Source organism: Octodon degus, unplaced genomic scaffold (assembly GCF_000260255.1).
Source record: "Octodon degus isolate 3935 unplaced genomic scaffold, OctDeg1.0 scaffold00064, whole genome shotgun sequence".
In the NCBI taxonomy this organism is placed as follows: Eukaryota; Metazoa; Chordata; class Mammalia; order Rodentia; family Octodontidae; genus Octodon; species Octodon degus.
In genome coordinates, this window is record NW_004524640.1 from 11,310,470 (window position 1) to 11,335,985 (window position 25,516).

At 54.1% G+C, this 25,516-nt stretch overlaps 1 protein-coding gene across 1 annotated transcript in view; it reads left to right on the forward strand.

Annotated features, from left to right (window-relative positions):
• Window positions 1-25,516, forward strand: part of Cacna1i (calcium voltage-gated channel subunit alpha1 I) — an 83,159-nt gene that overhangs the window by 1,864 nt on the left and 55,779 nt on the right. Inside the window, exons 2-3 of the mRNA XM_004634640.1 lie at window positions 16,154-16,265; window positions 16,630-16,763. Coding sequence (XP_004634697.1) covers window positions 16,154-16,265; window positions 16,630-16,763 — 246 coding nt within the window. The remainder of the gene's footprint in view (window positions 1-16,153; window positions 16,266-16,629; window positions 16,764-25,516) is intronic.

Below are 25,516 nucleotides of genomic sequence, written 5' to 3' on the forward strand. Positions count from 1 at the left end.
AAATAAAATAAAAAGTAAATTTCCAGTTCATAAAATTTGGGGGAGCCTTTCAAACCATAGCAGGACCCAGGGGATTCAGAGGAAAGCCCTAGCCCACCAGGCCCTGCACGCCCCCCTCTGGCCTCAATTTACCCTCTGTGCTTCCCTGTGCTCTGCCAAGGTCTCAGGGGCTCCTCACATGCTCTTCCCCCTCTGAAACACTAGCAAGTCTGCTGGTCCTGTACACCATGTGGGTGACTTTGGGTGTCCCCTGTCTCAGAGCCCCAGCATCTGCACCTAAAAAAGTAGGGCTTGGTTGAGATGCCTGAGTTTTCTGCCAGCTCTGGATGGGAGACAAGAATGGGACTGTGGTGGGGGTTATAAGAAGAGAAGAAGGGGTCCCAGGCAGAGATGGGCTTGGCCGTGGCTGCTTGGTGAGAGCCCTTAGCCAGGGAGAGGCAGAATCAGCCCTTGCTTCAGCAGCTCCCCAGGTGCCCATTGCCAGTGAGGCTGGCGTGTGGGTGGAGGTGGTCCAGGCCTGAGCCGGATCTTCAGACCAGAGCTGTGGTAAGTACCAGGCAGAGCTGCTCCAGCAGGGCAGCTCTGGGATGTGTACACTTGAGAGAGAGAGAGAGAGAGAGAGAGAGAGAGACAGACAGACAGACAGACAGACAGACAGACAGAAACAGCCTGAGTTCTAAAGAGTGGTCTAAGACATGCTCAGCAGTTGTGGCACTGTGGGTCTGGGAGTCAGGACAGTGACGTACCGATGGCCGTGGGTGGCTGAGGTTGCAGAGCTGGGGCAGGGCAGGTGGAGTGGACGAAGGAACTAAAGGCGACCTTGGTATCCGCAGGGCTGCACAGCAGGGACTCCAGGGGCAGCTGGTGGGCATCAGGCCCGGGAGAGGATGTGTGGTAGGGGTGTCTGCATCATCGTGGAGCTCTGAGGCCCTCTCCTAGCCAGGGCCCTCCTTCCCACTTGGCCTCAGTGGGTGCTTCTCATAGAGGGGTGTCAGGCAGTGCTTAACCTAGGACTCCTCAGTGGAAGGCAATCAGGGCAGTGCTTAACTTAGTACTGAAGAGTGGGAAGGCATCCGTACTTCACCTGGTGCTTCTAAGCAAGGGTAGTGTCACAGGCAGTGTGTGTGGCCTACCCTCCTGAGCAGGGCCTGCTGACATTGTGCCTTGACGGTGCTTGTGGTCCAGGCTGTCTTGTACACCACGGGGCGCCGAGAGTTCCTGCCTTGGCTCTCAGCCTTAGCAGGGTGTCTCTGTCACTGGAACCAGAAAGGACCCTTAGTGTCCAGCTCCCGCAGAGGCTGAGCCCTGAGGTGTGGGTGCCACTGTCTCACCCAGCAGGGTCCAGGGGTGTGACTGGGGTCCCCACCTCCAACAGCCCATCTTCCTCTGTGTCCCTGTGTCGAGGTCCAGGCCGGCTGCCCTTTGAAGCTTGGTGCTCCTGAGTCAGCTCCTCACAGACCTGGAGCTGGGGCCTTAGTCACTGACTGACTCACAGAGGGCCTGGGTGGTGGCAGTGGGGACCTCCCGTTCTGCCAGCCAGGGCAGGAAAGGTCCACTCCCGCAGATGTCAGCAGGCTGCTGCCCGGCCCAGGCGTCAGGCTGTGCTCCCAGTGGGAGGAGGCTGGCTTGGAAATGCCAGCGCTCGACTCATGGGGAGGTGCTTGTGACACCATGGACAGCGCTGGGCATCTCAGTGAGACCGGCTGGGGGTTGGTTCTGCCTCTAGTTGCTGTGTAACCATGGGCCAGTATATGTATATTTTCTTTATTTATGTATTTATTATTTTTTATTTTGTTTTGTCTTTTTGAGTCAGGATTTCACTGTGTAGCCCAGGTTGGCCTCGAACTCACAGTGATCCTCCTCAGACTCCCAAGTGCTGGGATTCCAGGCATGCGCCACCACGCCTAGCATGGGGCAGTGTCTTAACCTCTCTGAGCTTCCATTTTTCCACCTGTGAAATTGGGGAGGTAAAATCTGTCTGGGTGTGAAGGAGCCTTACCTGTGGGTGAGTAGACTCAGTCAAATGTTGGGCGACAGATTTTCAGAGGAAGACAAGGATGGTGAACCAATGCTGGTTGTCACCTTCTAGCTATCTTGGAAACAGGTGCCCTCCAAGCCCCAATTTATGCATGAGGACGCTGAGGCAAGGAGAACTCAGATGGCTTTCATCTGGGGTTGGGGTTGCTCCACCAGGATGTGGCAGATCTGGAATGAGAACCTGACCTCTGACCTCTCTCAGCCCCAGCATAACCTGTTGCCACCTGTGGGACCCGAAGACCTTCCTGCATTCTTTCTGTGTCACCCAGGGCAGTGTTTGCTTGGTGCTTCCTGACATGGAGGGCGGGGTGTTCGGTGTGCATGCAGGGGCTGCCTCTCAGCCTGCGGTGGCCTCCTGGATGACACCTTCAGGGCATCCACAGCCCTCTGTCCTCTTGGTGTCCTCCTGGGCTGGACCTCCTGCATCGACAGCCAGCGCTCAGTCAATGGCTGTGCACATGGAGGGATCTGCCATGTGCATGAAGCCAGCCCGCCATGAAGGCCCCCTTTCTGCCTGGACATGGGGCACCAGCCTCCAGGTACAGGGAGGCAGGAGCTGGCAGCTGCCTGGTGCCCTTGGGACGGTCACCTCCCTCATGTGCCCTCGGCCTCCCTGGATGTAGCACAGGAGCAGGGGGTGGTGAGAGCCCTGTGCAGGCTGGCCAGGTCCTGTTCTGGTTGTGCTCAGACTCAAGGTGTCTGTCGAGGAAGTCTGGGCCTTGTTGTCCCCTTTCATGAGCCATGGTCCCCAGAGCCTCGCTGGGTGCCACGCGCTTCCCAGAGGACAGCTGTGACTGTTTTGTGGAAGTGATGTTCACTGTGCTTCCCAGGACAGATGTGCCACAGGGACATCCACCCTGACAAGGGGGCTGTAATGGGGGAGAGCAGGGACGTGGCCCAGGATGCATGTGGGGGCCCCGTGGAGGTGCGGCAGCTTTTGGGGGTGAGGGGATTCAGAGGAGACCTTGGGGGTTGCACCTTGGTTGCTAAATGAATGAAGACCTTTACTTGGCTTTTTGGCTCCGTGGCCTTCAGCAGGGTCCTTGCCCTTGCTGTGTCCCTGTGTGCCGCAGTGACCCAGGGTGGGAGCATCAGGGTGCAAGCAGAATTTTAGGGCAAGCGCCCTGTAAATCGTTAAGTGCTGAGCAGTTTCTGGAAGCAGAGCCAGCGGGGCCCTGGGCAGGCAGGCGGCAGGGCTCTGTGTCCTTAGTAACTGCGTGAGGGGCTCATGGGGTGGGAGGCAGAGGTGAGGCTGGAGCACAGTGACCGCAGAAGGAAGTGCTTGGGGCCATTACTGTGGGCGACACCTCTGCCCTGCCCACTGCCCCTGGCCCTGGGCTGATTCCCAGCTCTGCTGCACCAGACCAGACCTTGAGCCACCAGCCTGTGGCTTCTAGGAGCCTTTCTGGGGGCCTTGAGACTCTCAGGAAGTCTTGCCTTAGCCTCACCCGCAGCCCTCCTGTCCCAGCCCTTTCTCTCTGGTTGGGATTGGGAGGGTCTGGGGTTGGGGGTCTCACTGTCTGAACAGGCAGCTTCTGGGTCTCACCCTCCTGCTCATGTGACAGCTGATGTCACCCTCCCTGTCCTCCCCTGCACAATGGAGTGAGCACTGGACCAGGAGCCCAAAACAGTGTGATCTCAGCCTCCCTTCGCCTGCAGCCCCTGTCCTTCCTCCTCTTCCTGGGCCTGGAGCTCCTGTGTACCTTCTGTGAAGGCCCGGGGCTGGGGGATGCATCCTTCCCTCTTTCCTTTGCTTTTTCTTCCCGCCCTCAATTTGCCATGCTCTGCATTGGGCCCAAAGCAACCTAGCCCAGCCCGGATTCCAGGCAGGGTTGTGGCTGTCTTGTCACTGTCACCTTGTCTCCAACTCCCAGCACAGGCCTGATTCTCCTGAGTCCATGCAGAACTTCCCACGTTGAAAAGTACTTTCCAGCCCGCCGTGACCTCTGAGAGTCTTAGCAGCCTCATGAGGTAGCAGCAGAGGGACTCTGGTGCGTCCTGTGGCTGGGGAAACCAAGGCCCAGGAAGGAAGTGTGACTTCCCCAAGGTCGCATGATACGAAAGGGGTGAAGCCAGGGCAGACAGGGATGGCTCAGCCCAGAGGGGAGGTGCCCCCTTCCCCTCCAGCCCAGGCCTGGTGGGACTGTTCAGATGCATAGCAGGCCTTGCCGAGAAGCAGCACATGCCTAGGAAATTGTTTCCCTCCATCTGGTGAGGAGAAGGTTATTTTTCTCAGACATAAAAAGCAGTGGCAAGCAAAATCTTTAAGGATGCTCCTGGAGCTCAGAGTAGATGCTGCACTCTCATTGGTCAGCAGCATGGGCCAGACAGCCAATCAGAGAAGTCTGGTTCAGGTAAGACTGACCCTACAAGGCAACCTCAGGTCCTTTGCATGGAGATACCTATGTGAAGAGAAGGCTGCCCATGACCAGATGGGGGTATTGGTGAATTTTCCCTAAAGGAGGGATCTTTTGGCTGGGTCTTATTGCTTGAATAGGAGTTTTCTAGAATAATTGTGAAAGGATGTTGCAGAAGAGGAATAGTGTAGGAAAGAATAAGGAGTTTAGCATGGCTGGAACAGTGTGAGACAGACTGTGAGATGCCAGTTTAGAGCTTGGGCTTAGTTTTATGGCAGTGGGAGCCACTGAAGGGCATCCAGCAGTGGTGGGACTTGGGCAGACTCACTTGTTACAGTGGTGACTCCAGGCCAGATTGAGGGAAGTGTTCATCATTCATTCATTCATTCATTCATTCATTCATTCATTCATTCATTCAGTGTTGGTGATTGCAGATACTGAGTGGAGGTGTCCCCAGCTATTCAGTCATGTGAGGAGTACTAGACAGGTCTGGGCACCCAGAGGTGACCATCATGGGGCAGAGTCACACTAGTGTGAAGCAGCATGGAGGAGCAAGTAGAGGGACCCTGGGGTTCCTCATGGAGGAGGAAGCCCCGGTGGGGACATCAGAGGGCTTTATAGGAAGGGGCGGCAGCCAACTGAGGAGAGGCCTGGTCGAGGGCTTAGAGCTGAGTTTGGGGCCAGCAGGAGGGGCTGGGAGGGAATGGCAGGGGGTGAGACGGCAGGACCCTTGGGGCCTGGACCCTGGGGACCAAGAGGAGGACCTGGGGTGCATGGAGAACTCCTGATGCCAGGCTTAGCTGGTTGGAGATGCTGCCTGTTTGACAGATGAGGGCTACAGGCCTGGTAGTGACTGCTTGCTCTGGAGCAGAGCTGGGCAGGGGCTGGCCGTGCAGGTCACCCCTCCTGGGGAATTAAGACGTGATCAGATTCTCACTCCTATACCTTACAGGAGCTGGAAATTAACTTTGACCCGCTACCTCCCTGGGACCCTGTCACTATCCTGTTGTGAAACTAATGGCCCCATTTGCTTCCCTCAGAGAGAAATCAATACTTTTTTAAATCAGCCTGAATGTCCTCCTGCTAATCTGTCTCCAGCCTTCCTGTGGGGCCACTGCTCACATTTCCAGCCCTATCTGCCAGCAATTGCTGTGTGGCGCCGAGTAGATGGCTTGGTCTCTCTGAGCTCTTGGTCTCTCATGAGTCCATCTCACGAGGAAGCAGCAGGTGGCCGACTGTGGGGTGCTCTACCAGAGAGGCCTTGGGACTGGCCTGGGCTCTGTCAGGCTCATATCGGTTCCTGCGTCCTTGAAATTGGAAGTGGGAGGTTGGGCTGTCAGTGGTTTTCATTCAGGGCCGATTGTGCTCCCCGCCCCCCGGGACATGTGGCCATATCTGGAGATGTTTGGTTGACACTGCTTGGGGAGGGGGTGGCACAAGGCTGAACATCGCCCAACACAGATGTCATTCCTTCCCTCCTCTCTACAAGGACAGCATCCCAGGGAATTAGATCCAAATGTCACCAGTCTTGGAGTTGAGCACCCTGGCCTCAGTGGTCTCTGAGGTCTCCTGTGGTTCTGGACATGTGGAGACAGTGTCAGCTTGGGGTTCAGGGGAGGAGCCTTGACCAGAAATGGGGATCTACTAAGACATGGCACTAAGTTCCACACTGAAGGTGGAGTGAGCTTGAGTCCTGGCGCTGCCATTTGTTGTGTCACCTTCCCTGTTACTTTTCTTTGAACTTACTGACCTGTCTGTTCCTCATCTATCCTTCTACCCTGCTTTGTCCCCTCACTCTCTTTGCTTCATCAGCATACCAATCTATCAATCACTCGTTTGCTCATCAGTTGCTCCATCCATCCATCCATCCATCCATCCACCCATCCATCCATCCATTAATCCGTGCTTGCATCCATCCATCCATCCATCCATCCATCCATCCATCCATCCATCCATCCATCCGTGCTTGCATCCATCCATCCATCCATCCATCCATCCATCCATCCATCCATCCATCCATCAATCCGTGCTTGCATCCATCCATCCGTCCGTCCGTCCGTCCGTCCGTCCGTCCATCCATCCGTCCATCCATCCGTCCATCCATCCATGCTTGCATCTATGCATGCAGTGATGCGTCTGTCTACCCATGCACCCACGCATCCACCTGTGATCCATTCATTTATCTGCACATCCATCCATCCACACATACATACTGCCCCCTGCTTTCATCCGCCCATGCACCCATGCATCTGTCCATCCATGCATAACCCACCATGCATCATCCACACGCCACCACACACTCATCCCATGCATCCATGCATGCGGCCACACTCCACCTGTCTATGCGTGCATGCATCCATCCATAAACCCATGCATGCATCCATCTATGTACCTGTCAACTAATGCATGCATCTATCTTATGCATTCCACCATGTACCTACACATCCATTTATGCATACATGCATCCATCTATCTATGCATGCAAACATGCATCTGTCTGTCTGTCCATCCATCTGTCCACCTACCCACCCACCCATTGATACAGATATTCATCTATGCATCTGTATATCCATGCATCTATCCATTTGTCCATCCATGTATTCATCTTTCTGTCTACCCATTCATCTATCTATCTGCACATTATCTGTCTTTCTATCTCTTTCTACATCTTCTCATCTGTCCATCCATCATCCATGCCTTATGAACATGTCTCCATCTGTCACCTCCTACCATCTCTCTGCCCAGTTGTCTGTTGACCCCACTGTCCCCAGACCAATCCTCACCCTCCTGTCTACACAGCCAGTATGACCCATCCACTCCCTGTTCACTTGCTTAGCAGATGCTGTTCATCACCCTTCCCTTACTTTTCATCTCTCCTGCCACCTGCTGAGTGACCATCCCAGGTCCCTGTTTGGTGCCTGACATACTGTCCTTCCCGCCTGTGTGACCAAGCCTCAGGGCCATCACTTCTCAGGGCCTGGCCCTTGATCCCGTACAGGATAGGTGTCCAGCCAAGCTTTTGATGGATTGCATCGCAGGGGCAAGGGTGAGGTGGAAAGAGCTAAGGCTGGGTAGTACCCAAGAGTGCCGACACAAGGGGCCTTGAATGCCAAGCCACAGTCCTTGGAACGGGTCTAGAAGGCAGTGAGGAGCCATAGAAGGCTTTATTTTTGGAAGACTGTTTGGCTACCATGTGGAATATACATCAGAGGGCGCAAGGCTGAAGGGACAGCTGGCAGGGACTTAGGAAGGAGAGTATGCCTGGGGTATGGGAGTACAGAGGGGGTGAGAGGAAAGGGCAGGCCTCCAAAATGGATGGGAATGGGGAGGGAGGCTCCAGAGCGCTCTTGTCTAGCTTTCAGGATTGGTGGTGGAGCAGGCAGGATGGGGGATGTGGCAAACCTGAGATGTGACGTACCTGGGGCAACAGAGACATCCGGTGCAACTTCTGGGAGACCTGCTGTTTGGCAGTGACTGGGCCAGACTGGGCCAGAGGCTCTGAATCTGGTCATGAGCTAGAGAAGTTGATTTGGAGTCGGGGAGAGGAAGGGCAGGAGCGAGTGCGGCAGCTGGGTGCCTGAGGAGACTTGGTTTTACTATTATTGCTGTTGTTTGTTGCTGGATAGGAACCCAAGGTCTTATGTGTGCTAGGCAAGCACTCTACCACTGCGCTACATCCTCAGTGCTTATAATTATTATTATTATTAATAATAATATTAATATTTAAAATTTTGAGACAGGGTCTCATTAAGTTGCTCAGACTGGCTTCAGATTTGTGATCCTCCTGCCTCTGCCAGCAGAATAGATGGGGTTATAGGTGTGTGGCATGGTGGCATAGAACGGGATGGAGCCCCTGAAATAGATAGAGGCCCAGTCCAGGACGCAGAGTATCTCCAGGCCCCAGGGAAGAGGGGTCTTAACCAGGGATTCTTGAGCTCAGGTGGGGACAAGTGGCATATTCGTCTCACTGACCTTTGGCAGAGTTATTGGATAGCATTTTTTTCTCCGAAAAATGGAGGTAACCACAGTGATATTAAATGCAGCTCTGTGACTGTCACCTGTAGAAATCACCAGTATTTTCCTGTCACTTCATGGCCATTGTAGAGCTCTCAGAAAATCATGTACATCCATCATGGTGACCTGTTGTCACCTGTGTCAGGCCCACTGCTGGATCTTGTTATTTACTGAGTTGATAACAAGGCATGTACATTCTTCAAAATTTTGTTTTAAAAATATTTTGATAACTTAGATGTATATCTATAATCCTAGTATTTGGGAGGTGAGGCAGGAGGAGTTTGAGGCCAGCCTGAGTTACATAGTGAGTTCAAGGACAGCTTGGACTACACAGGGAAATCCAGTCTCAAGAAACAATACAAAACAAAACACACACACACACACACCCACCCCACTTTGCTTTTGGATAACTACTTTAACTGAACTGGATTTTTCTGTTTTTCTCCTCTATTCTTCTGTTTTTTTCTTTTTCTTTTCTTTCTTTCTTTTTTTTTTTTTTTTTAATAAGGAGCAGATTGTCTTTTTTATTTTTATTTTTTTGCGGTACCAGGGATTGAACTCTTCTTCTGTTCTTTGAGACAGAGTCTTGCTGTGTAGCCCAGACTGGCCTCCAGCACAGAGTGAGGCTCGTGCCTCAGCCTCCCTTGCGCTGAGGATTATAGGCATGTGCCACCGCATCTGGCTTCTTTTCTATTTTTAAGCCTTAAAAAAAAAAGTATATGTTTAAAATATTGTTTTGAGAAGAGGCGTGTGAGGTCTCTGACTGAGGCACAGGAAAGGTTAAGAGCCGCTTCCTAAGGGAAGGGAGGTCAGCTTGCCTGGTGCTGCTCGGTGGTCGTGCAGAGGGAGAGCGCGCAGGACGCATGTGCCTACAGAATCTGCAGGTATAGGCATGTGCGCATGCTCAGAGGGTGGGGGTGACCCTGTGCAGATGTGTGTTCAGGGACAGGTGGGGTGGAGGACAGGTCCTAGGGAGGCCCAGGGACAATGTCATCAGCCCTTGTCTTGCCCTCACACCCTCTATATTCTCATGAGTGTCCAAGACAGCGCGTCCTTCGGCCTGCGCTCCCAGGGCCCCGGTGGTCAGGTGCAGGGAGGCCTCAGCGGAGCAGAGTTAGTAAGTGAGCAGCAGTCATGGTGAGTCACAGTGAATGGAGGGTGCTGCAGAGGAGAGAGGTTAGGTGGGAAGGTACGCTGCAGATTCCGCGGGCAGACGTCTCTCTTTAGCCTCCTTGATGCCTCCGAGTGAGGCGGGTCTCTCTCCCTTCTGAGGCTGCGGCAGGCCCCTGGGTTTCTTGTTGGTCTCCGTTTCCTTCCTGAGGTCTGCCCACCTGGGTTTTGTCCTGCGCTGGGGCCCAAGTTCCCTTGTCCTCACCCCCCTCCTCCCGCTCTGGCTATCTACACAGGGCATCACGACTTGCCCGGCATCGGAGAATCAGGGACCTTGGCCACATCCAATGAGTTCTCCTGTGACAGGGACTCGAAGAAGTGGGGCTGAGGCCAGGGGCAAGGAGGGAAGACAGGGAGGGAGGCTCAGGATGGTCCGTTCCCCTGAGGACTCTTGGGGCCGCTTGTCCTGTGGGGCGCTCCCTGACCTTGGAGGCTTGTGAGCAGGGAACCTGCGACCCAGGGGACCAGCCGCCCAGTTGCGCATGGAGCAGCTCCATCCCGGCACACTGCAGCGTGCCCTCAGACGGCCACTCTGTCTGTTGACCGCTGTTGTCCTGTCTGGGAAGTGGGCATAATGATGTCTGCGGTGCCTGTCTGCCTTGGGCACTGGAGGAACAGATGCTAAGCGGACATCAGAAGATGGGATGCTATACTTACCTGGCAGGGGAGATACCGTGATCAAGAAGATGGGATGCTGTCACCTTCAGATTTCTGCTCTGTTCCTCGCAAGCTGCTGCCAGGACAAGTCTGAGAGCAGGATTTTTTTTTTCTCCGAATGCCCTCAGGGCAGGTTTGGCTGGCTTGAGTTGTGGGGATCGAACCACAGCAACCTGAGCCTGACTGCTTTGTTGAAGCAGCCACTTAAAGAACTGAGCTAAGGGGCAGGCCCCCAAAGTCTGAGAGCAGAGATGATGCCCCCTTGCACAGTTGCTGCGAAGCACTCCGCAGAGAGTGTAGGTGGCAGTCACCTTCTCTCTGCACCTCCTCTCACCACTCAGGTGAAGGACATCACCAGTTCCCGGAAGCACCCTCGTTCCCCATCCCCCTGTGGTGAATTTCCTCAAGTTACTGCTAGTCTATCCTCCTTCACATACATTAATCTTGCCTGATTTTTAAACTTCATATAATCACATACATACATTACGTGCCCTGCACCCAACAAATTCATCCATATGGTTGCACGAAACAGTTTTCTTTTTTTATGACTGTAGTTTCCCAGCCTAACAGTTCCCCCAACCCTGTTGCTGATATTCTGGAGAGGAGCGTCCTTCCTGGAAAGGTCTGACTGGTGAATTGGAGAGTGTTTAGCAATGTCCCTGATCTCTACCTACTTGATGTCAGAAACTGGCTCCTCCAGGTTGTAACAACCAAACAGGTCTCTCTCTGGTTGTGTCCAGATGTTCCCTAGGGCATGAACTCATCCCTACTGGGAGATGTCTGCTCGATCCCTCCTTCTGTTGATGGCTTCTGGTTACTCCCAGGTTGGGGCCATTACTGGCACTACAGCCATGAGCCCCGAGGAGTGTGGCTCTGGTGACCCATGCTGATGTGTTTCCTGAGTGTGTGCCGGGAGTGGCCCTGGGGCTTCCAGGCTGGGTCTCCCGTCAGCCTTAGTGGATGCTGCTGAGCAGCTTTCTGGAATAGTCATTGCCCATGAGTGGTGGAATGGATGGATGAATGAATGAATGAATGAATGAGTTTTCTCTTAAAGTCCCAGGCATGGAATGCAGGACTCTGGAAGCCGCAGCCATGGTCACTACAGTGCATGCGACACTGTCACCTCCCTCCTGGGTCTCCGCACAGGTTCATGCTGGCCACCTCCAGGGTGGGTGCCGAGCTGGCCCTGTCTCAGAGCCCAGTGCACACACCTGGTATACAGCTGGTGCTCCATAGGTGCTAGAGGGCCTGGCTTTGGATAAGCACAGAGCTGGTCCGGGTCTGTAATCCTAGGCCCTTAAGGGCCCCAGTTCTGTGCTGCTCCCCTTGGGGCGCAGAGAGGGAGCTCAGAGCAGCAGTGCCTGGCAGGGGCTGCAGCCCCTGGCCCCTTTCCTCCATTAGATTTATTTAGACAACTGAGCCATAGCCTGGGAAATGGATCAGATTTCAGCACTGACAAAAATAAAAACAAACTTGCCCGCCCCCACCAAATCCAGCACTCCCGCCCCCACCTCTCTCTTGGAGCCCCCCATCAGGGAACCGTGCCTGTCAGCTGCAGGGAAGGAGGGGGTGGTCACCATGGTAACCGCAGGCCTCTGGCTGGCTGCTGGAGAGGAGGCTGCCCTGCAGGCCACTCGGGCATCAGGCACTGTCCCTCCACCAGCTCACTCTTCTATCTGGACCTGGAAGGTGCCAGTGGGCATGGTGGCTTCTCAGGACACTTGTGGGAATGACATGCCCTGATCTAGCTTGGCTTTTTCTTGCTAGGGACCTGAAGGTCATCACTGCTGCCTGCTATAAATTTCCCTTCTTTTCCAACCAGGGGCGGACTCTTCCCCTTCCTGACCCCCTGGATGTCACACCGGCTTGGACACCCAGGGAAGCCATGGCCAGATGGACCAATGGCCATGCTCGCAACTGACCCAGGCCCGACCTCCACCTCCTGGGCCTCCATGTGTGGACCTCTTGCCTGTAGCTTGTGTTTGCTGCAGGTTTAAATGAGATAATGCATGCGAGTTGATTAGACAGCTGCTTGGCAAACAAACACTCAGGATCACTTAAGAAATGTTTGTGATCATTGACGTCATTACTGTGGTGCTTGGCACACAGCAGGAGCTCAATATATGCTCCTTAATTCCCTATCTGGCTCTCAGGGCCTAGTTCTGAGGATTCTGGGAAGCCCTAGAGAGGGAATGTGGGGAGGGTGGTGTAGCTGGGGCATGCGATGAGGGTCCAGGCCCTTCAGGTGAACTCCCCCAGGAGCAATGCTGCCGCAGGGGAGCTGGGGTGCTGGGAGGGCCCCGTAGCCCCCGAGGATCCCAGATTGGTTCTCTCCTGAGATCCTGGCACCTGGCCGGGCGGCTTTGCCTGCCAAAGAACTGTATCGATTGGATCGTCATTGATCTGTTTCTCCATCTGCACTCCTTAGAGATGCTCACCGCTGTTGTCAGGGATCTAATCAGCTTTAGCAACCACCTTGTGGCTGTTCTGAGTGGGCGGCCAGATGTGGAACCTGGACAGGTGGGCAAACACAGGCTTCCCATGTGGCTGTGCAAAGGGGGCCATGGCTCAGGGACCCTGGGGCTGGGGAGTGGTCGTGAGCATCCTTTCTGCATTGGGGCTGCTGAGGGGCTTGGCCTGGTCTCTGTGTCCGTGCAGTGAGGGGTTGGATCAGCTGCTCTGTGTGGACCTTGACAGGGCTGCCCTGTGACAAGTCACTCTGACAGAGCGAGGTCCTGGATGGCTGGGTCCCAGCTTCGTGGCCTCAGATGCCAGTCGGAGTGTTGAGTCTGGTAATCAGAGGCAGCAGGGAGCTTCCCAGGCTCAGGCTCTCTCCTGCTCTGCTTGGAGCCTCCAGGCACTGCTTTGAGCTGGAGTCCCAGCTCTGTGTGACCCTGGGCAAGTCACAGCATCCCCCCAGGCCTGTTTCTTTGTCTGTCCCCAGTGGACTGTGGTGACAGCTAATCTTGTGTCCCTAGGGTGCCTGGCATGCAGTAGCTGCGGTGACTGCCAGATTCATCACTGCGATGCTTGTTGGACCAGAGCAGCGGAGAGTACTCCAGAGAGCAGGCTGAACACTGCCCTGGGAAGGATAAAAGATACTTCAAGGGAAGCTGGATAGGGCTATGAGGGATGAATAGGAGTTTGCCTAGAGGGAAGGAAATGCATATTTGAAGTGTGTGACTAGCGACAGCAGGAAGTTTAGGGCTTGCCAAGCTTAGTGAGAGATTAGACCAGAAGAGTTCCTTGGGGTCAGAGTCTAAAGGGCTGTGGTCAGGCTCAGGGGCTGCTGGGAGCCCCCAAAGGCTTGGATAATCAGAGTCTCAGGCAGATTAATCTGGCCATGACAAACTAGCTCCCTTCTGCATCTTCCTGTGCCTCCTTGCAGCTGGTGACCTTGGGCCAATCTGTTTCCCTTGCTGTCTTGGTTTTCTCATTTGTGAGCAGGGCTCACTCTCCAGCAGGTGGGAGAGATTGGTGCAGGATGTTTGCAAATTGCCAGATTGGGCCGAGACAGCTGCCTGCTGATACATGGGCACATTGTTGGGGCAGAGACCAGAGCAGGAGGCCCAGGGAGGCTGGTGCAGTGGCCAGGAGGAAGGGGAAGCCCATGGCTGGACGTCACAGGGGAGGGCACTGGCCCGGGAGTCCAGCAGGCCTGAGGTAAATCTCAGGTCTGCTGCTTCCAGGCTGTGACCCAGGAGAGGCCCCTAATTTCCCCAAGCCTCAGTTTCCTCATCTGTGAAATGGGCCTGCTGACCTGTTGGGCTCAGGGCCCTGGGAGGCTGCAGCTGGCCTCCCTGGCTCCTGTGAGCCCCTTCTGGGTTCACTCTGAGCCAGGACCTGCAGAAAGGGCAGAGGCACTGAGGACACGGCTGGAAGGAGAGGGAGCATGGGGTGGGGGAGTGGGAGGGATGGGGGACGTTCTCTGTGTAATTAGAACGTTTGAACTTCAAGAAAGTTAATTAATGATGAAGCTGCTGCCGGAGCAGTGCTCGGGCTGGAAGGAGGCCCTGGCAGCGACTGGAATTAATTACAGGCTGTGGCAGGAGAGTGGCAGTGGGGTGGGGGACAGGAAGGAGCGGGGCAGGGATGAGGCACAGAGAAGGCGGCATCCCAAGGTGGGCGAGGGCAGGGTGGGAGGGGCAGTTGCCACAGAAACCAGGTCAGCCTCCCTGCAGGGTGGGGCTCCCCTAAAGGAGGGGTATCTGGGTGGGGGTCTTGAGGGTGACGCCACTGAGCTGCCAGCCGGGCTGAGGGCGAAACTTTCCTCAAAGGCACTCAAGAGTCCCTGGGGCTCCTAGAGAGACATGTTCGCTCACCAAATCTTTACTGCGTTTCTACAAGGTGCCTGTTACTGCTGAAGTCTTGAATGTAAAGTCAGTGTCCCTGGAATGTGGCTCTGCACAGTCAGTAGTCGCTGCATGGAGGTGTCCAGTGACGTTAAAGGGTCAGCTCTGCAGGGCCTGGGGAGCGTCTGAGGTAGTGGGCAGCATTGCAGAGGCCCTGAGGTTGAGTGTGCCCGAGGCCTCTGAGGAGCCGCAGGAGGGTGTGACTGGGGTCAGGCAAGGTAGGGCTCAGGAGGTGGCCGGGAGCGGGGGCCTTGTGGTGTGGGGCGGACTTCCAGGTGGACGCTAGAGGGAGGGAGGTGCCTGTGCGGCTTTGGGAGCTCAGTGCTGCTTGGGGAAAGGGTCCTGGCGGGCCAGGGGGAGCTTCAGAGGCCCAGAGAGGGAAGGGTCTGTCCCAAGACCCCAGACCGGTCAGTCAGTGACTGGAGTGCAGACCAGGTGCCCTGCTCCCTTGTCTCGTAGCTCTCCCTGCACAGCGGCTGCTCTCCTCGAAGTTCTGGGTCAGGAAAGGGGCTGTGTAGGCAGCAGGGGGCGAGCTCTGCCAGCCTCTCCTCATAGAGAAGCAGAACCCACGCTGGCTTTGGTCATTGTTTATAAGGGCAATCAGGCTTCCTAGTCCGGAAGTTCACCCAGGAGTCTGACTCTGGTCATTTGTGCTGTGCATGGCTGAAGGCCTTCCTTGAGCTTTTTTCAACTAGGAACAGATTTTCAGAGGTCCCTGACTCAGGGATGATAGGAGACAGAATTTGGGGGGTTCTGAGCAGAGTTCATCTTTCTCATCTAGCAGATAGAGGAATGAAGGACACAAGCATTGAGGTACCTTTGCGTTCTGAGTTCTATGTTGCGGGGGTTTGGAATGGTGGCAGGGGACACAGTTAGTAGTCACTGCATGGAGGTGTCCAGAAGCTGGGGTGTAGGAGGGAGCTCCCTGTCCTGGTTCCTCAGTACCCCTAAGGCTCCTCTGGTGCTGAGTTAAAAGACTGTCCGTAGTTGGGCATGGTGGTGCAAGCCTGTAATCTCAGCACTTGGGAGGCTGAGGCAGGAAGATTGCTGAGAATTTGAGGCCAGCCTGGCAGTGATAGCCTGTCTGAAAAAAAAACCAAAATAAATTAAATTTTAAAAAGATTGAAGGCACCTAGGAACAATCTCTGGCTTGGCTCAGATGGGGGCAGGCCTGGGAGCACCAGCCAGAGTGTGGGTGTGAGCTCTCCCTAGGGGGTGGTGATGGCAGAGGGGCAGGGTGAGGTGTTCAGCCAGTCTTGGCGACAGAGCCACAGAGCTGGCCTGGCAGAGATGGAGGAGGGAGGGTAAAGGAAAAGGAGACAGAATCAGAGAAGAGAGGTGGCGGCTGTCAGAGGGAGGATGGGACAGTCTGCAGCCACCTGTTAGGAAGCCCCCCTTCCTGAGGGGTTCTCAGGCTGGGCCAGGGAGGGGATCCTGCTGGTGTGGCCCGCGGGGGCTGTCTGCTGTATTAGGGCAGCAGTGGGAAGGGGCAGATCCCAGCCACTCCTGAGTGCACCCTAGCCTCGCGGCGTGGTTCCCCCTCTGTGTCCTTGACTCCATGTGCACGTGGTTTGAGTGTGTCAGCATGCTGGTGATCCTGCTCAACTGCGTGACCCTGGGCATGTACCAGCCGTGCGACGACATGGACTGCCTGTCGGACCGCTGCAAGATCCTGCAGGTGAGGGGCCATCAGGGACCCAGAGGCTAGGCGGGTGCTGGGTGGTCATCAGGGTCGATGTGGGGAAACCCTTGTCCTGCTCTCCTGGCGTCCCCTCTTGTCACTCGGCTAGGGGACCAAGAGAATGGGCTTCCTGACCCTGGGCAAGTCTGTCCTCTCTCTGGACCTCAGTTCCCTCATTGGTGAAGTGGCTGCCTTCCACTCAGATCTTTGAGGTCACCCTGCCCTGGAGCAGGAGATCCGGGCCTTTGCCGGGGGCCCCTCCTGTCCGCTCCTGGGTCTTCCCCTCACCCCGGACTCCAGCCTCTTGAGTCCTGCTCCGAAGTTTCATGGTGTCCTTTGGCTTCTTCCTCCTTCCCCACAGGTCTTTGATGACTTCATCTTCATCTTCTTTGCCATGGAGATGGTGCTCAAGATGGTAGCCCTGGGCATTTTTGGCAAGAAGTGCTACCTTGGGGACACCTGGAACCGGCTGGATTTCTTCATTGTTATGGCCGGGTAGGTGCCGACGAGTGCGGGACAGGTCCCAGGTCACCAGACAGCCTGGGGTGAGGAGGAGGAAGCTTGTGGTACTGCGGGGCCTGGGAGCAGGGCATGGCGCCCCCTGGAGGCTGGGCTGGGACTGACAGACACTCCTTTTATTGACTCTGCTTTAGGCTGATGAATTCACTGCATGACTGAGGAAGCCACGTGGCCTCACTAAAGCCTTTGTTTCCTCATCTTTAAAATGGGTGTAAAGGGGGCTTGTGGAATAGCTCAGTTGTTTAAGCACCTGCTGTCCTAAACCTAGGGAGGAGCAGGGGACGACATTTCGAATCCTAGCTTCACATGTCTATCAGAACCACCCTTGAGGCAGCCTGAGCCTGAAAAAAAAAAAAAAAAAAAGTCCTTAACTTAAAAAGGGCCTGCCAAATAGCTCAGCGGATTAAAGCCCCTGCAAGCAGTTGCAGGGGCCAGGGGTTCAATCCCCAGGCCTAACCCCCGGGGTGTGCTGAGACAGTGATTGAGACTGGGCGTACTGGCGTGCACCTGTAATCCCAGCTCTTGGGAGGCTGTAAACAGGCAGATCACTATGAGTCCAATCTAGTAGTGAGACCCTGAACACCCTGTAGACCATCCCCCCCCAGCTAAAAAAAGAAAAAGAAAAGGTGTAGAAACAGTGTTATGTCACAGCGAGCCTCAGAACACTTTAGCTGGTGTTACTGTTATCATCACCATCCTGATAACTAGCAAGCTAGAGGCTGGGGGCCAATGTGGCACCCTCTGGGCCCAGCTCCTGGCGCTGCTGCTGAGCACACACTGCAGGAGATGAGAGGATCAGTGAGCCCAGCCTCGGCAGCAAAGTGATTCCTGTCACCATCGCAGGAAGGCCAGGTGGCCGCATCCTGGCACCGCTCTGAGCTTCTTTCCTGCTTCCTGGGTTGCACCCAGCCTCACGTCTATCCATCTCCCATAGCAAAGTGGGCCTCAGCAAGTGCTGGTGCTTCCCAGCTCCCAGCGCTGTGTCCTCCTGTGCTAGGACCCGGGCTTGCTTGCATTGTGGTTTGCAGACTGCATTTCACCCAGGGGCTGGGGTGCTGTCCTGAGAAGGTGACATGCAAGAGTTGAAGGTGACTAGCAGTGCCTACCAAGGAGTCAGTATGGAAGGATGAGGATGGAAGAAAAAGGCTGGAGGCCATGAGGTCAATGTATGTGTGTGTGTGTTCATGTGTGTGGGTCTCAGCATGTGTGAATGTGTGCATGAGCATGCCTGTGTGTATACTGCCACAGAAAGGGGACCAGGAAGCAGCCTCCAGGTGGCTGAGGAGGAGAGCAAATGTGCAGCATCCCACCAGGCAAGAGCTGAATGTATCAGGCAACGTCCCCAGTTGCTGGGACAAAATACTGACCCGTGAAGCTTAGAGGAGGACAGGTACATTGTAGCTCACAGCTTCACAGGTCTCAGTCTGTGGCTACCTGGCTCTCAGGCAGGGATGTCGTGACAGAAGTTTGTGGCAAAGGAGAGCTGTTCTGAAATCACAGGAAAGGGGCCACCAGAGACCAGATAGACGTAGTCTCCAAGGTCACACGCCCTGGCCTGTCTGCTTCGTGAAGGTCCCACAGCTCTGTCAGCTGCGAGCTCATCAGTGGCTTTACATACTTACATAGTCCAAGGACTCGCCAGGAGTCTCTTACTCCAGGCAGATGGGCCATCAGGATGAGCCAGCACTCTGAATCCACAGATCTGTGCCGGGGCGGGACGATTTGTCTCGTCGGTGTTTGCAAACGCCTTGCCCCTTCCAAGTGCCCCTTCCTCTCAGCTCTGTTCAGGCTCAGCCACGTTGTCCACAAGGATCTGGACCTAAAAGGGTGGTTGAATGGCTTCAGATGGCTCCCGCGTACTGTGTCTCCCCCTTGGTCCGTTAATTTGTGTTCTCGTTTTGATCTGGCTGGAGAACACACTTAAGAAGTTTTTCAAAGTAAAGGAGATTGGAGAGTGTCATTTTCAGTCTTGCCTGTCCAAGCGCATCTCTTTGATGTCAGAATGGGAAGGGCAGTGTCCGTATCTGCCTGGTTTGAGTCATTTCCAAGTCATGACTTTTCTGTCTTAGATCTCAGTATGCGTTGTGTCCTGCAAGTGCATGATTTAGGACTGCGGGTCCAGTGCACGACCGATTCTGATTTCTGAAAAGAGAACCCACTTTTTCCTCACTAGAAGCTTTTTGAGATTTCTCTTTACCTTTAGAGTCCAGATCTTTCTCAGGAGCATCTTTAGAACTTACAGAACAAAGACTCAAGTGTTCAGCTTGGGACCGAGATCTTTTTATTTCTTCTTGGGTAGTTATCGATTCTCAACTCTCTCCTTCTAGAAGATTCCCTTCTCTATCTTTTGTCCACATCTTTTCTCACTGAGGGTTCCTTCGTCCACTTTGGGAGTCACCAATGACCTTCCCAGCAGTAACCTTGCCCCTACTCTGCCCCTGAGGGAATGAATCACTGCTTTCCTCTGTCTTCCGTGTGTGTGTGTGTGTGTGTGTGTGTGTGTGTGTGTGTGTGTTTTCTCCTTTTTGAGACAGGATCTCACTATGTAGTTCAGGCTGTCCTTGAACTCATTATGTAGCCCAGGCTGCCCTCAAACTGATGGCGATCCGACTGCCTCAGCTTCCTGAGTGCTGGGATTATAGACATGTACCACTATGCCTGGTTCTCTGCTTGGTTTTTTTTGTTTTTGGTTTTCAGAACAGCTCGTGTCTGTTCTTGTTTTATGAATGTAATATCTACTCAGATCTCCTTCTGGATACTAATTAGGCTTTATCAAATGCCTTCCTGAGAGCTGGGGAGATCACTCAGTGGCATAAGCACCTGCCTAGCAAGCACAAGGTCTTGAGTTCGATCCCCAGTGGCACGCCTGTAATCCCAGTGTTGGGGAGGCTGAGACAGGAGGATCACTGCAAGTCCAAGTTGTATAGTAAGACCCTGTATTTAAAAAAAAAAAAAAAAAGATTTCCTGATTCTGGTAGTAACTTGGTGTCAAAGTGTACTTTCCAAAAGTTAAAAAAAAAGATCTTCCCACAAATCTTAGAGTGAACATGTGTTGCAGATTTATTCAGCTCATTAAGAAGGGGACCGGTAGAATTAAGAAAGCAGGCATCGGAGAAAGAATGTGGGTAGAGAGTGCTGTGAAACTCAAAGCTGCCTAATGACCGACAGGTAATAAAACCACAGCCTTTGGTGGCGGGCAGAGATCTTTTCTGTTGAGAGGAATCGTGTGCTTCTCTGCCAGATAAAAACTACAAATTAACGTGTAATTTCACGGCTTCTAGACCTTTAATTAACAAGAAATAGTGACCTAAGCGAAGGTTTATTCCCTTAGATAATGAAATAATCCATGAATAGGTGTGTGAAATTGTGTTTTAGAATGACACAGTAGGAAATACTGGCCACCTTATTTCCAAGTTTTTGGGATGATTTTTTTTTTTTTTTTTTTTTTTTTTTTTTTTTCAATTCCTTTCTCAAGGAAGTCATTTATTTTGTTGGCTTCTCCTTGTTCCTCCCACAAGGCTCCGCTTTTGGACTTAAAGGGCCTGTTCTATCGCTTGGTGCTTCCTCCTCTCTGCCCCGTTTATGAATAAAGACTGCGGGGCTCTGAGCCTTGCGTGCGGAGGGAGGAGCTGCAGCCAGCTGTGGCCTTGCGGGAGGTCTCTGGCGTCTCCTCTTAGTCTTTTGAGATTGGCTGGGTGGGATGGGGACCTGGGCGTGGTCGGCCCGCACCATACGCATCCACATTCTTTTGCGATGGGCGGGGCCCTGGACTTTTGCTGCATTTTACACTCCACGGATGATGTCCTGCCTGCCTGGGGCTCAGGTTCAACAGAGCCTTGTGTTGGTGGAGTCACGAATGTGCGGTGCCTGCCCTGTGCTGGATGCTGGGGACTCAGGTGAACCAGACCTAAGCCTGTCCTCAGAGTCTTTCTGATGCTCTCTGTCTGGGGAGTGGCAGGGTAGGGTGGCGAGTCACAACCCCGGGCCCCAGAGCTCAACCCCTTGGCTCACCCATCCCCTGCAGTCCCCCCAAGCTCTGCGCTATAAATGTTCTGTTTCCAGAGTAACAGGCCTGACATCCTGAGAATGTTTTCTTTCTCCCTGCCCCTCCCCTCCCCCAAATTACTGGCTCCTTGTTTGAGCTCTGGAGGATGACACAGAACCTTTGAGTTCTAGGGTTCCTTGGAGGTCACAGCCCCCATCCCCATGTCCTGTGTGCCTTTCACAACAGGTTTACTGTTCCCCTGCTGCCGCTGCAGGAGACTCCCTACCTCATGAGGCCACCAGCTGCTGACTGGCTTGGCCTGATGCGCTGGGAAGTCCTCTCAATGAGCTGAGATTTGTCTGCCAGTGGCTCCCTCCCATGGGTACCATTCATTCACTTACTCCTTCACTACGTCAACATGCATGGAGACCTGGGACATGCCAGGCCTTGTGCTGGTGAACAAGACAGACGCCCCTTGCAATCTCATGGAGCTCAGTGTTCAGGGGACAGATAAAAGACAGACCTTCTTCTGAAAAGTCCCCAATGTCCCCTGCCTGGTTTGCATTATGCTGTCTCATCCCCAGCAAGATTTCAGCCTCTTGAGGATGGTGGCTGATGGGGTCCAGGGCATGGGCCATGAAGTGCAGGCCGGCGGTGACTGCTGGGCTGTGCCCCTTGCCACCCTCAGGTTCTGTTTACAAGCAGGTGATTTGTTTAAACACAAATGCCAGTCTTGGTATTTACTGCAGTTACTTTCAGCTTTTGGGGGCCTCCTGCTGTCCCAGTCCAGCTGCTCTTGGTGTTGCCTTCCTGTGGCTGCCCAGCTCAGGATGCCAGCCCAACACCCCATTCCTCCAGGGCGTGACAGAGCCCCACTTTGGCATCACGCTTCTGGTGAAATGGAACCTCCTCCCATCTTTTCACTTAGGTGCACTTCCTGGCCCTTGTCCATTAGGAGGCCATGAAATATTCAATTACATCCTTGTTGAACTCTGCTTGGTCTCTGTACCTCCCTTTGTGCACCACACTGGTAGATCTACTTCCTCCCCAGCCCCAAACCTGAGATGACCACTGCCAGCAGGAAGGGGGTCTGAGTGTGTCCCTGGTGAAGGCTTCCTGGAGAATTCTTGTGCTGGTCTGGGAAGCCTGCCAAGGGCATGGCCGGGGGGCACTGTGGAAGCATGCAGGACTGGCAGCCTTCCTGAATCTGAAAGCCCTTGAAAATTTGCAGCTGTGACAGCATTGGGGTGGCAGTTTCCGAAAGGACAAGTGTGCAGCTCAGGGTGGGGAACCTCTCGCCCCTCCAGCACATGCAGACTTTCCCTTCTCCTCTGTCCTCTTTAAATTTCAGGAAGCATAGGATCACTGGGGTCCCAGCTAATAGCAGTCTCCTGGGCCTCACCCCAGGGATCTGGAACCAACAGGCATGGTAGAGTGTAGGAACCTGCATTTCAACTAAACCTCCCTGTGGCACTAGGTGTTGATCTGAGGGCTACAACTGGAGAAGCCAGCTCAGTAGACTCTCATGGTAGCCCCTCAATGGGAGTACTGAAATATGGGGAACCACTGGAAGGGGGAGATGCTGGGGAGGACCCACTGCGTCTGTGCCCAGGGTCGGAATGGTCCTTGTGATGGCAGAAGTATTTTGTGCACAGGGGAGTAGGGACACTGTGTAAGAATGTCTGCGGTCACTAATAACATAAATGGAGACAACAGGAACCTGTGATTCAGCTCTGAGGGCAGAGAATGGGAGGGAGAGGCAGGGTCAGGGTTGACCATACACCGGGAGCATCTGCTACCAAGCACATGTGGAAACCACGTCTGTAGCCCAACTCTTCTAGGTCTCAGGAAGCTGAAAGTCAGTAAGAATTGTTCCTCATCCTAGGACTAGAGCTTTCTAAAAAGAGCAGTCAGACACCTCCCCTCTGTGGTTGCTGGCTGCAAGTCCTTTTCGTCCAAAATGTCCTGTAAGTAGGACCTTAAAAAGCAAAGGAAATTGAATCCTCTCAGGCACCATCCAGGGGAGAGCAGAAAACAGGAACATTCACTGTTGGTGGTGTGTTTTCTGGGGTGCAGAGCTGTGCACCATCTTGTTTTGTTGGCATACGGGCTCTGTGAGGATGGTGCTGTGGTCAGGTCCACCACAGGTGCCACGTGGTGACAGGGTAGCTTGCTCAAGGTCACAGGCTGCCAAGGGCAGAGCTAGGAATCAAACCTGGTTCTGTGTAAATTGTGGGGTGTACCAGGGAGGCATCTAGCTGCAAGCCACAGGAAAGCCACCCAACAGGGGCACCACCCAACCCCTGCTGTCTTTTCTTGCCGAGTGCCCAGGTTGGTGGTTACTGTGACAGCCCTGCAGATTTTCAAGGCACTTTCATGGTCACAAGGCAGCAGTAGCTGAAGCCGTGGGTGTTGAATCCAAATTGAAGGCAGAAGGCAGGGTGAAGAGAGGTGGGGCCCTGCTAGCTGCGCCTGTCCACTTGGATCAGGAAAACAACATTTTCCTTCCCAGACTTCTCCTCTCCCCAGTGTCCATGGCTATAACTGCATCTCATCGCTATCTTTAGTGGTAGGCAGTGGAGGAAGCAAAAAGCATGACAGAACTTGGCTAGGTGGCCCAAGAGCTGTTCTCTGGGGTCAGGCAGGATGGGAAGAAGAGATAGTGCAAGCAGGTGGGCAACTCTCGGAGCTCCCACAGTTCTCTCCTGGGCCTCAGTTTCTTTATCCACCCTCCCACCAGGCTTTGGCTCTGGCTCAGCTCCTCTGGAGCTCTGTCAGGGCTGGTTGGGCTGTGCTCTTTGGGAAATCTAGACCCAAACACCCGCTTGTGCAGAGTTCCTGGACACTGGCACTGCTAGCAACTCAGCCATGCTCAGGGGTCTGAGAATCATTTCTGGGGACTCTTCCCAGAATCCTTTGGGTTCTGCCTCTATCTTACATGGCTTTGTGCTCTCTGGGTGGATTAGGGAACCACTGCAGATGTCAGGAGGCCCTGGACACCTGTTGACTTCATACCCAGAATTCTCCTGGGATTTACAGGTCCATCTGCCCGCTGAAGACAGGGCTGAGGATAGTCATCAGTTTGGAGTCCCCAGCGCCTGTCCTGGTCCTGGTGGGGGAAGCTGCCATCCGTATTGTTTTCCTGTTGTGCGAGGAGCTCAAGAGCAGTGGGGGAGAAGGTGTGCACAGTCATCTTTGTCAAACTGAGTTGTGCTGGGTGGGCAGAGACCTGGGAAGGTTCCAGTGGGCTTCTTCGCATGAGTGTTTTTCTTATTTGCATGTGGGGCAGGGCTGGAGAGGGTGATGGTCATTGCGTAGGCCTGTTTCCATGGAAACAGGATGGTACCCGCCATGGGGGAGGGGAATAGTCACCAGAGATTCTCAGGCCACGCGCTGAGGAGCCAGACACAAGTCAAACATGAGTCAGACAGGACTGGCAGCTCTACCAGAGGAATGACGGACCTGGTTGAAGGCAGTCTACCGTCTCCTTTATGAGAAGCTGAGAGGTCTCTGGGTTCAGGACTATCTGTTCACAATCCTGAGACATCACCAGACTGTGCGCCCCTTTCCACATCTCTGCTCATTGTTCTGTGCTGACTTAGTGTCCCTGGGGCTTTGTTTTCTACAGCAGGGTAGCAGCAGCCAGCTCCAGGCTCAGCCTCTTCCTCACATTTAGAAAGACAGCTTTCCTATCCCAGCCATTCCACCAGGGGTGAACTGAGCCTCCTAGGCTTGGATTGGCTTACTGGGGGCATGTGCTCATTCCTGAGCCAATCACGATGGGCTGGGAGCATCACAGAGTTCTGATTGGCTACACAGAGGTCAAGGCCCGCCCCCTGGCAGGGTCTGAGGTCAGCCCAGGTTCAGATACTTCCTAGTCTGGGAGGATGGGAGTGGAAAAACCCAAACCTGGTTCCTCTTGGAGTATGAAATGGAGCTTGGTCAGGCAGGAACCGCCACTTAAGTGATACAGTATGAGCTGATGCTTACTGATGGGCTGGGCCCCTTTACATCCTTAATGGTGTTACCGTTTCCGAGTCCCAAGAGGTTAGACACTTGTTCCACAGATGTGGAAATGTGGGCTGAGAGTGAGTCTGCCCCAGGTCACACGGCCAGTATATGGGCGAGATCTGGAATTGCTTAGGTACGGGTCACCCACAGCCCATGTTCACAGAATGTGAGGGGTGCCACCTTGTCAGAGCCAAAATATCCCTGTGGGTCTGTTCCTGAGGACGTGGGATGCCTCACTTACTTTCAGGAGACCATCTCCTGAGAGGGACTTTTGCCCCAAACTCTGGTAGAAGCCGAAGTTCTCCCCCAGCCCACCGTCTGGTTCCCAGCATCGAAGCCCACCAGCCAGGTACCAGGACTGGCCCCAGCTTCTGTGGGAGGTGGATAGCTCAAGGGATGTGGAGACGTACACAAAATACCTCTCATTGTTTGGTGGTTGAGATTACCTGGGTGACCATATTTATAGAGCATCTCAAGCCGAGATGGGGGCTGGGGGGGAGAAGGTTCAGGGCTTCCACGCACTGGGTTGGGGGCTGTCCTAGCTCCCACCACCTGGGGCCTGTCTTGCAGCCCTTCCTTTGGCCTGGAGACTACCTGAACATTTGTCCACCAAGTGCTTCCTGATCTCTGAACTTGGCCTGACCTACAGGTCCATTATCAAGCTAGTGGACTTCATGAGCTCTCTTCTCTTGGGCTTGTAGGATTTGTCTCTTGGTCTGTTCAAAATACCATA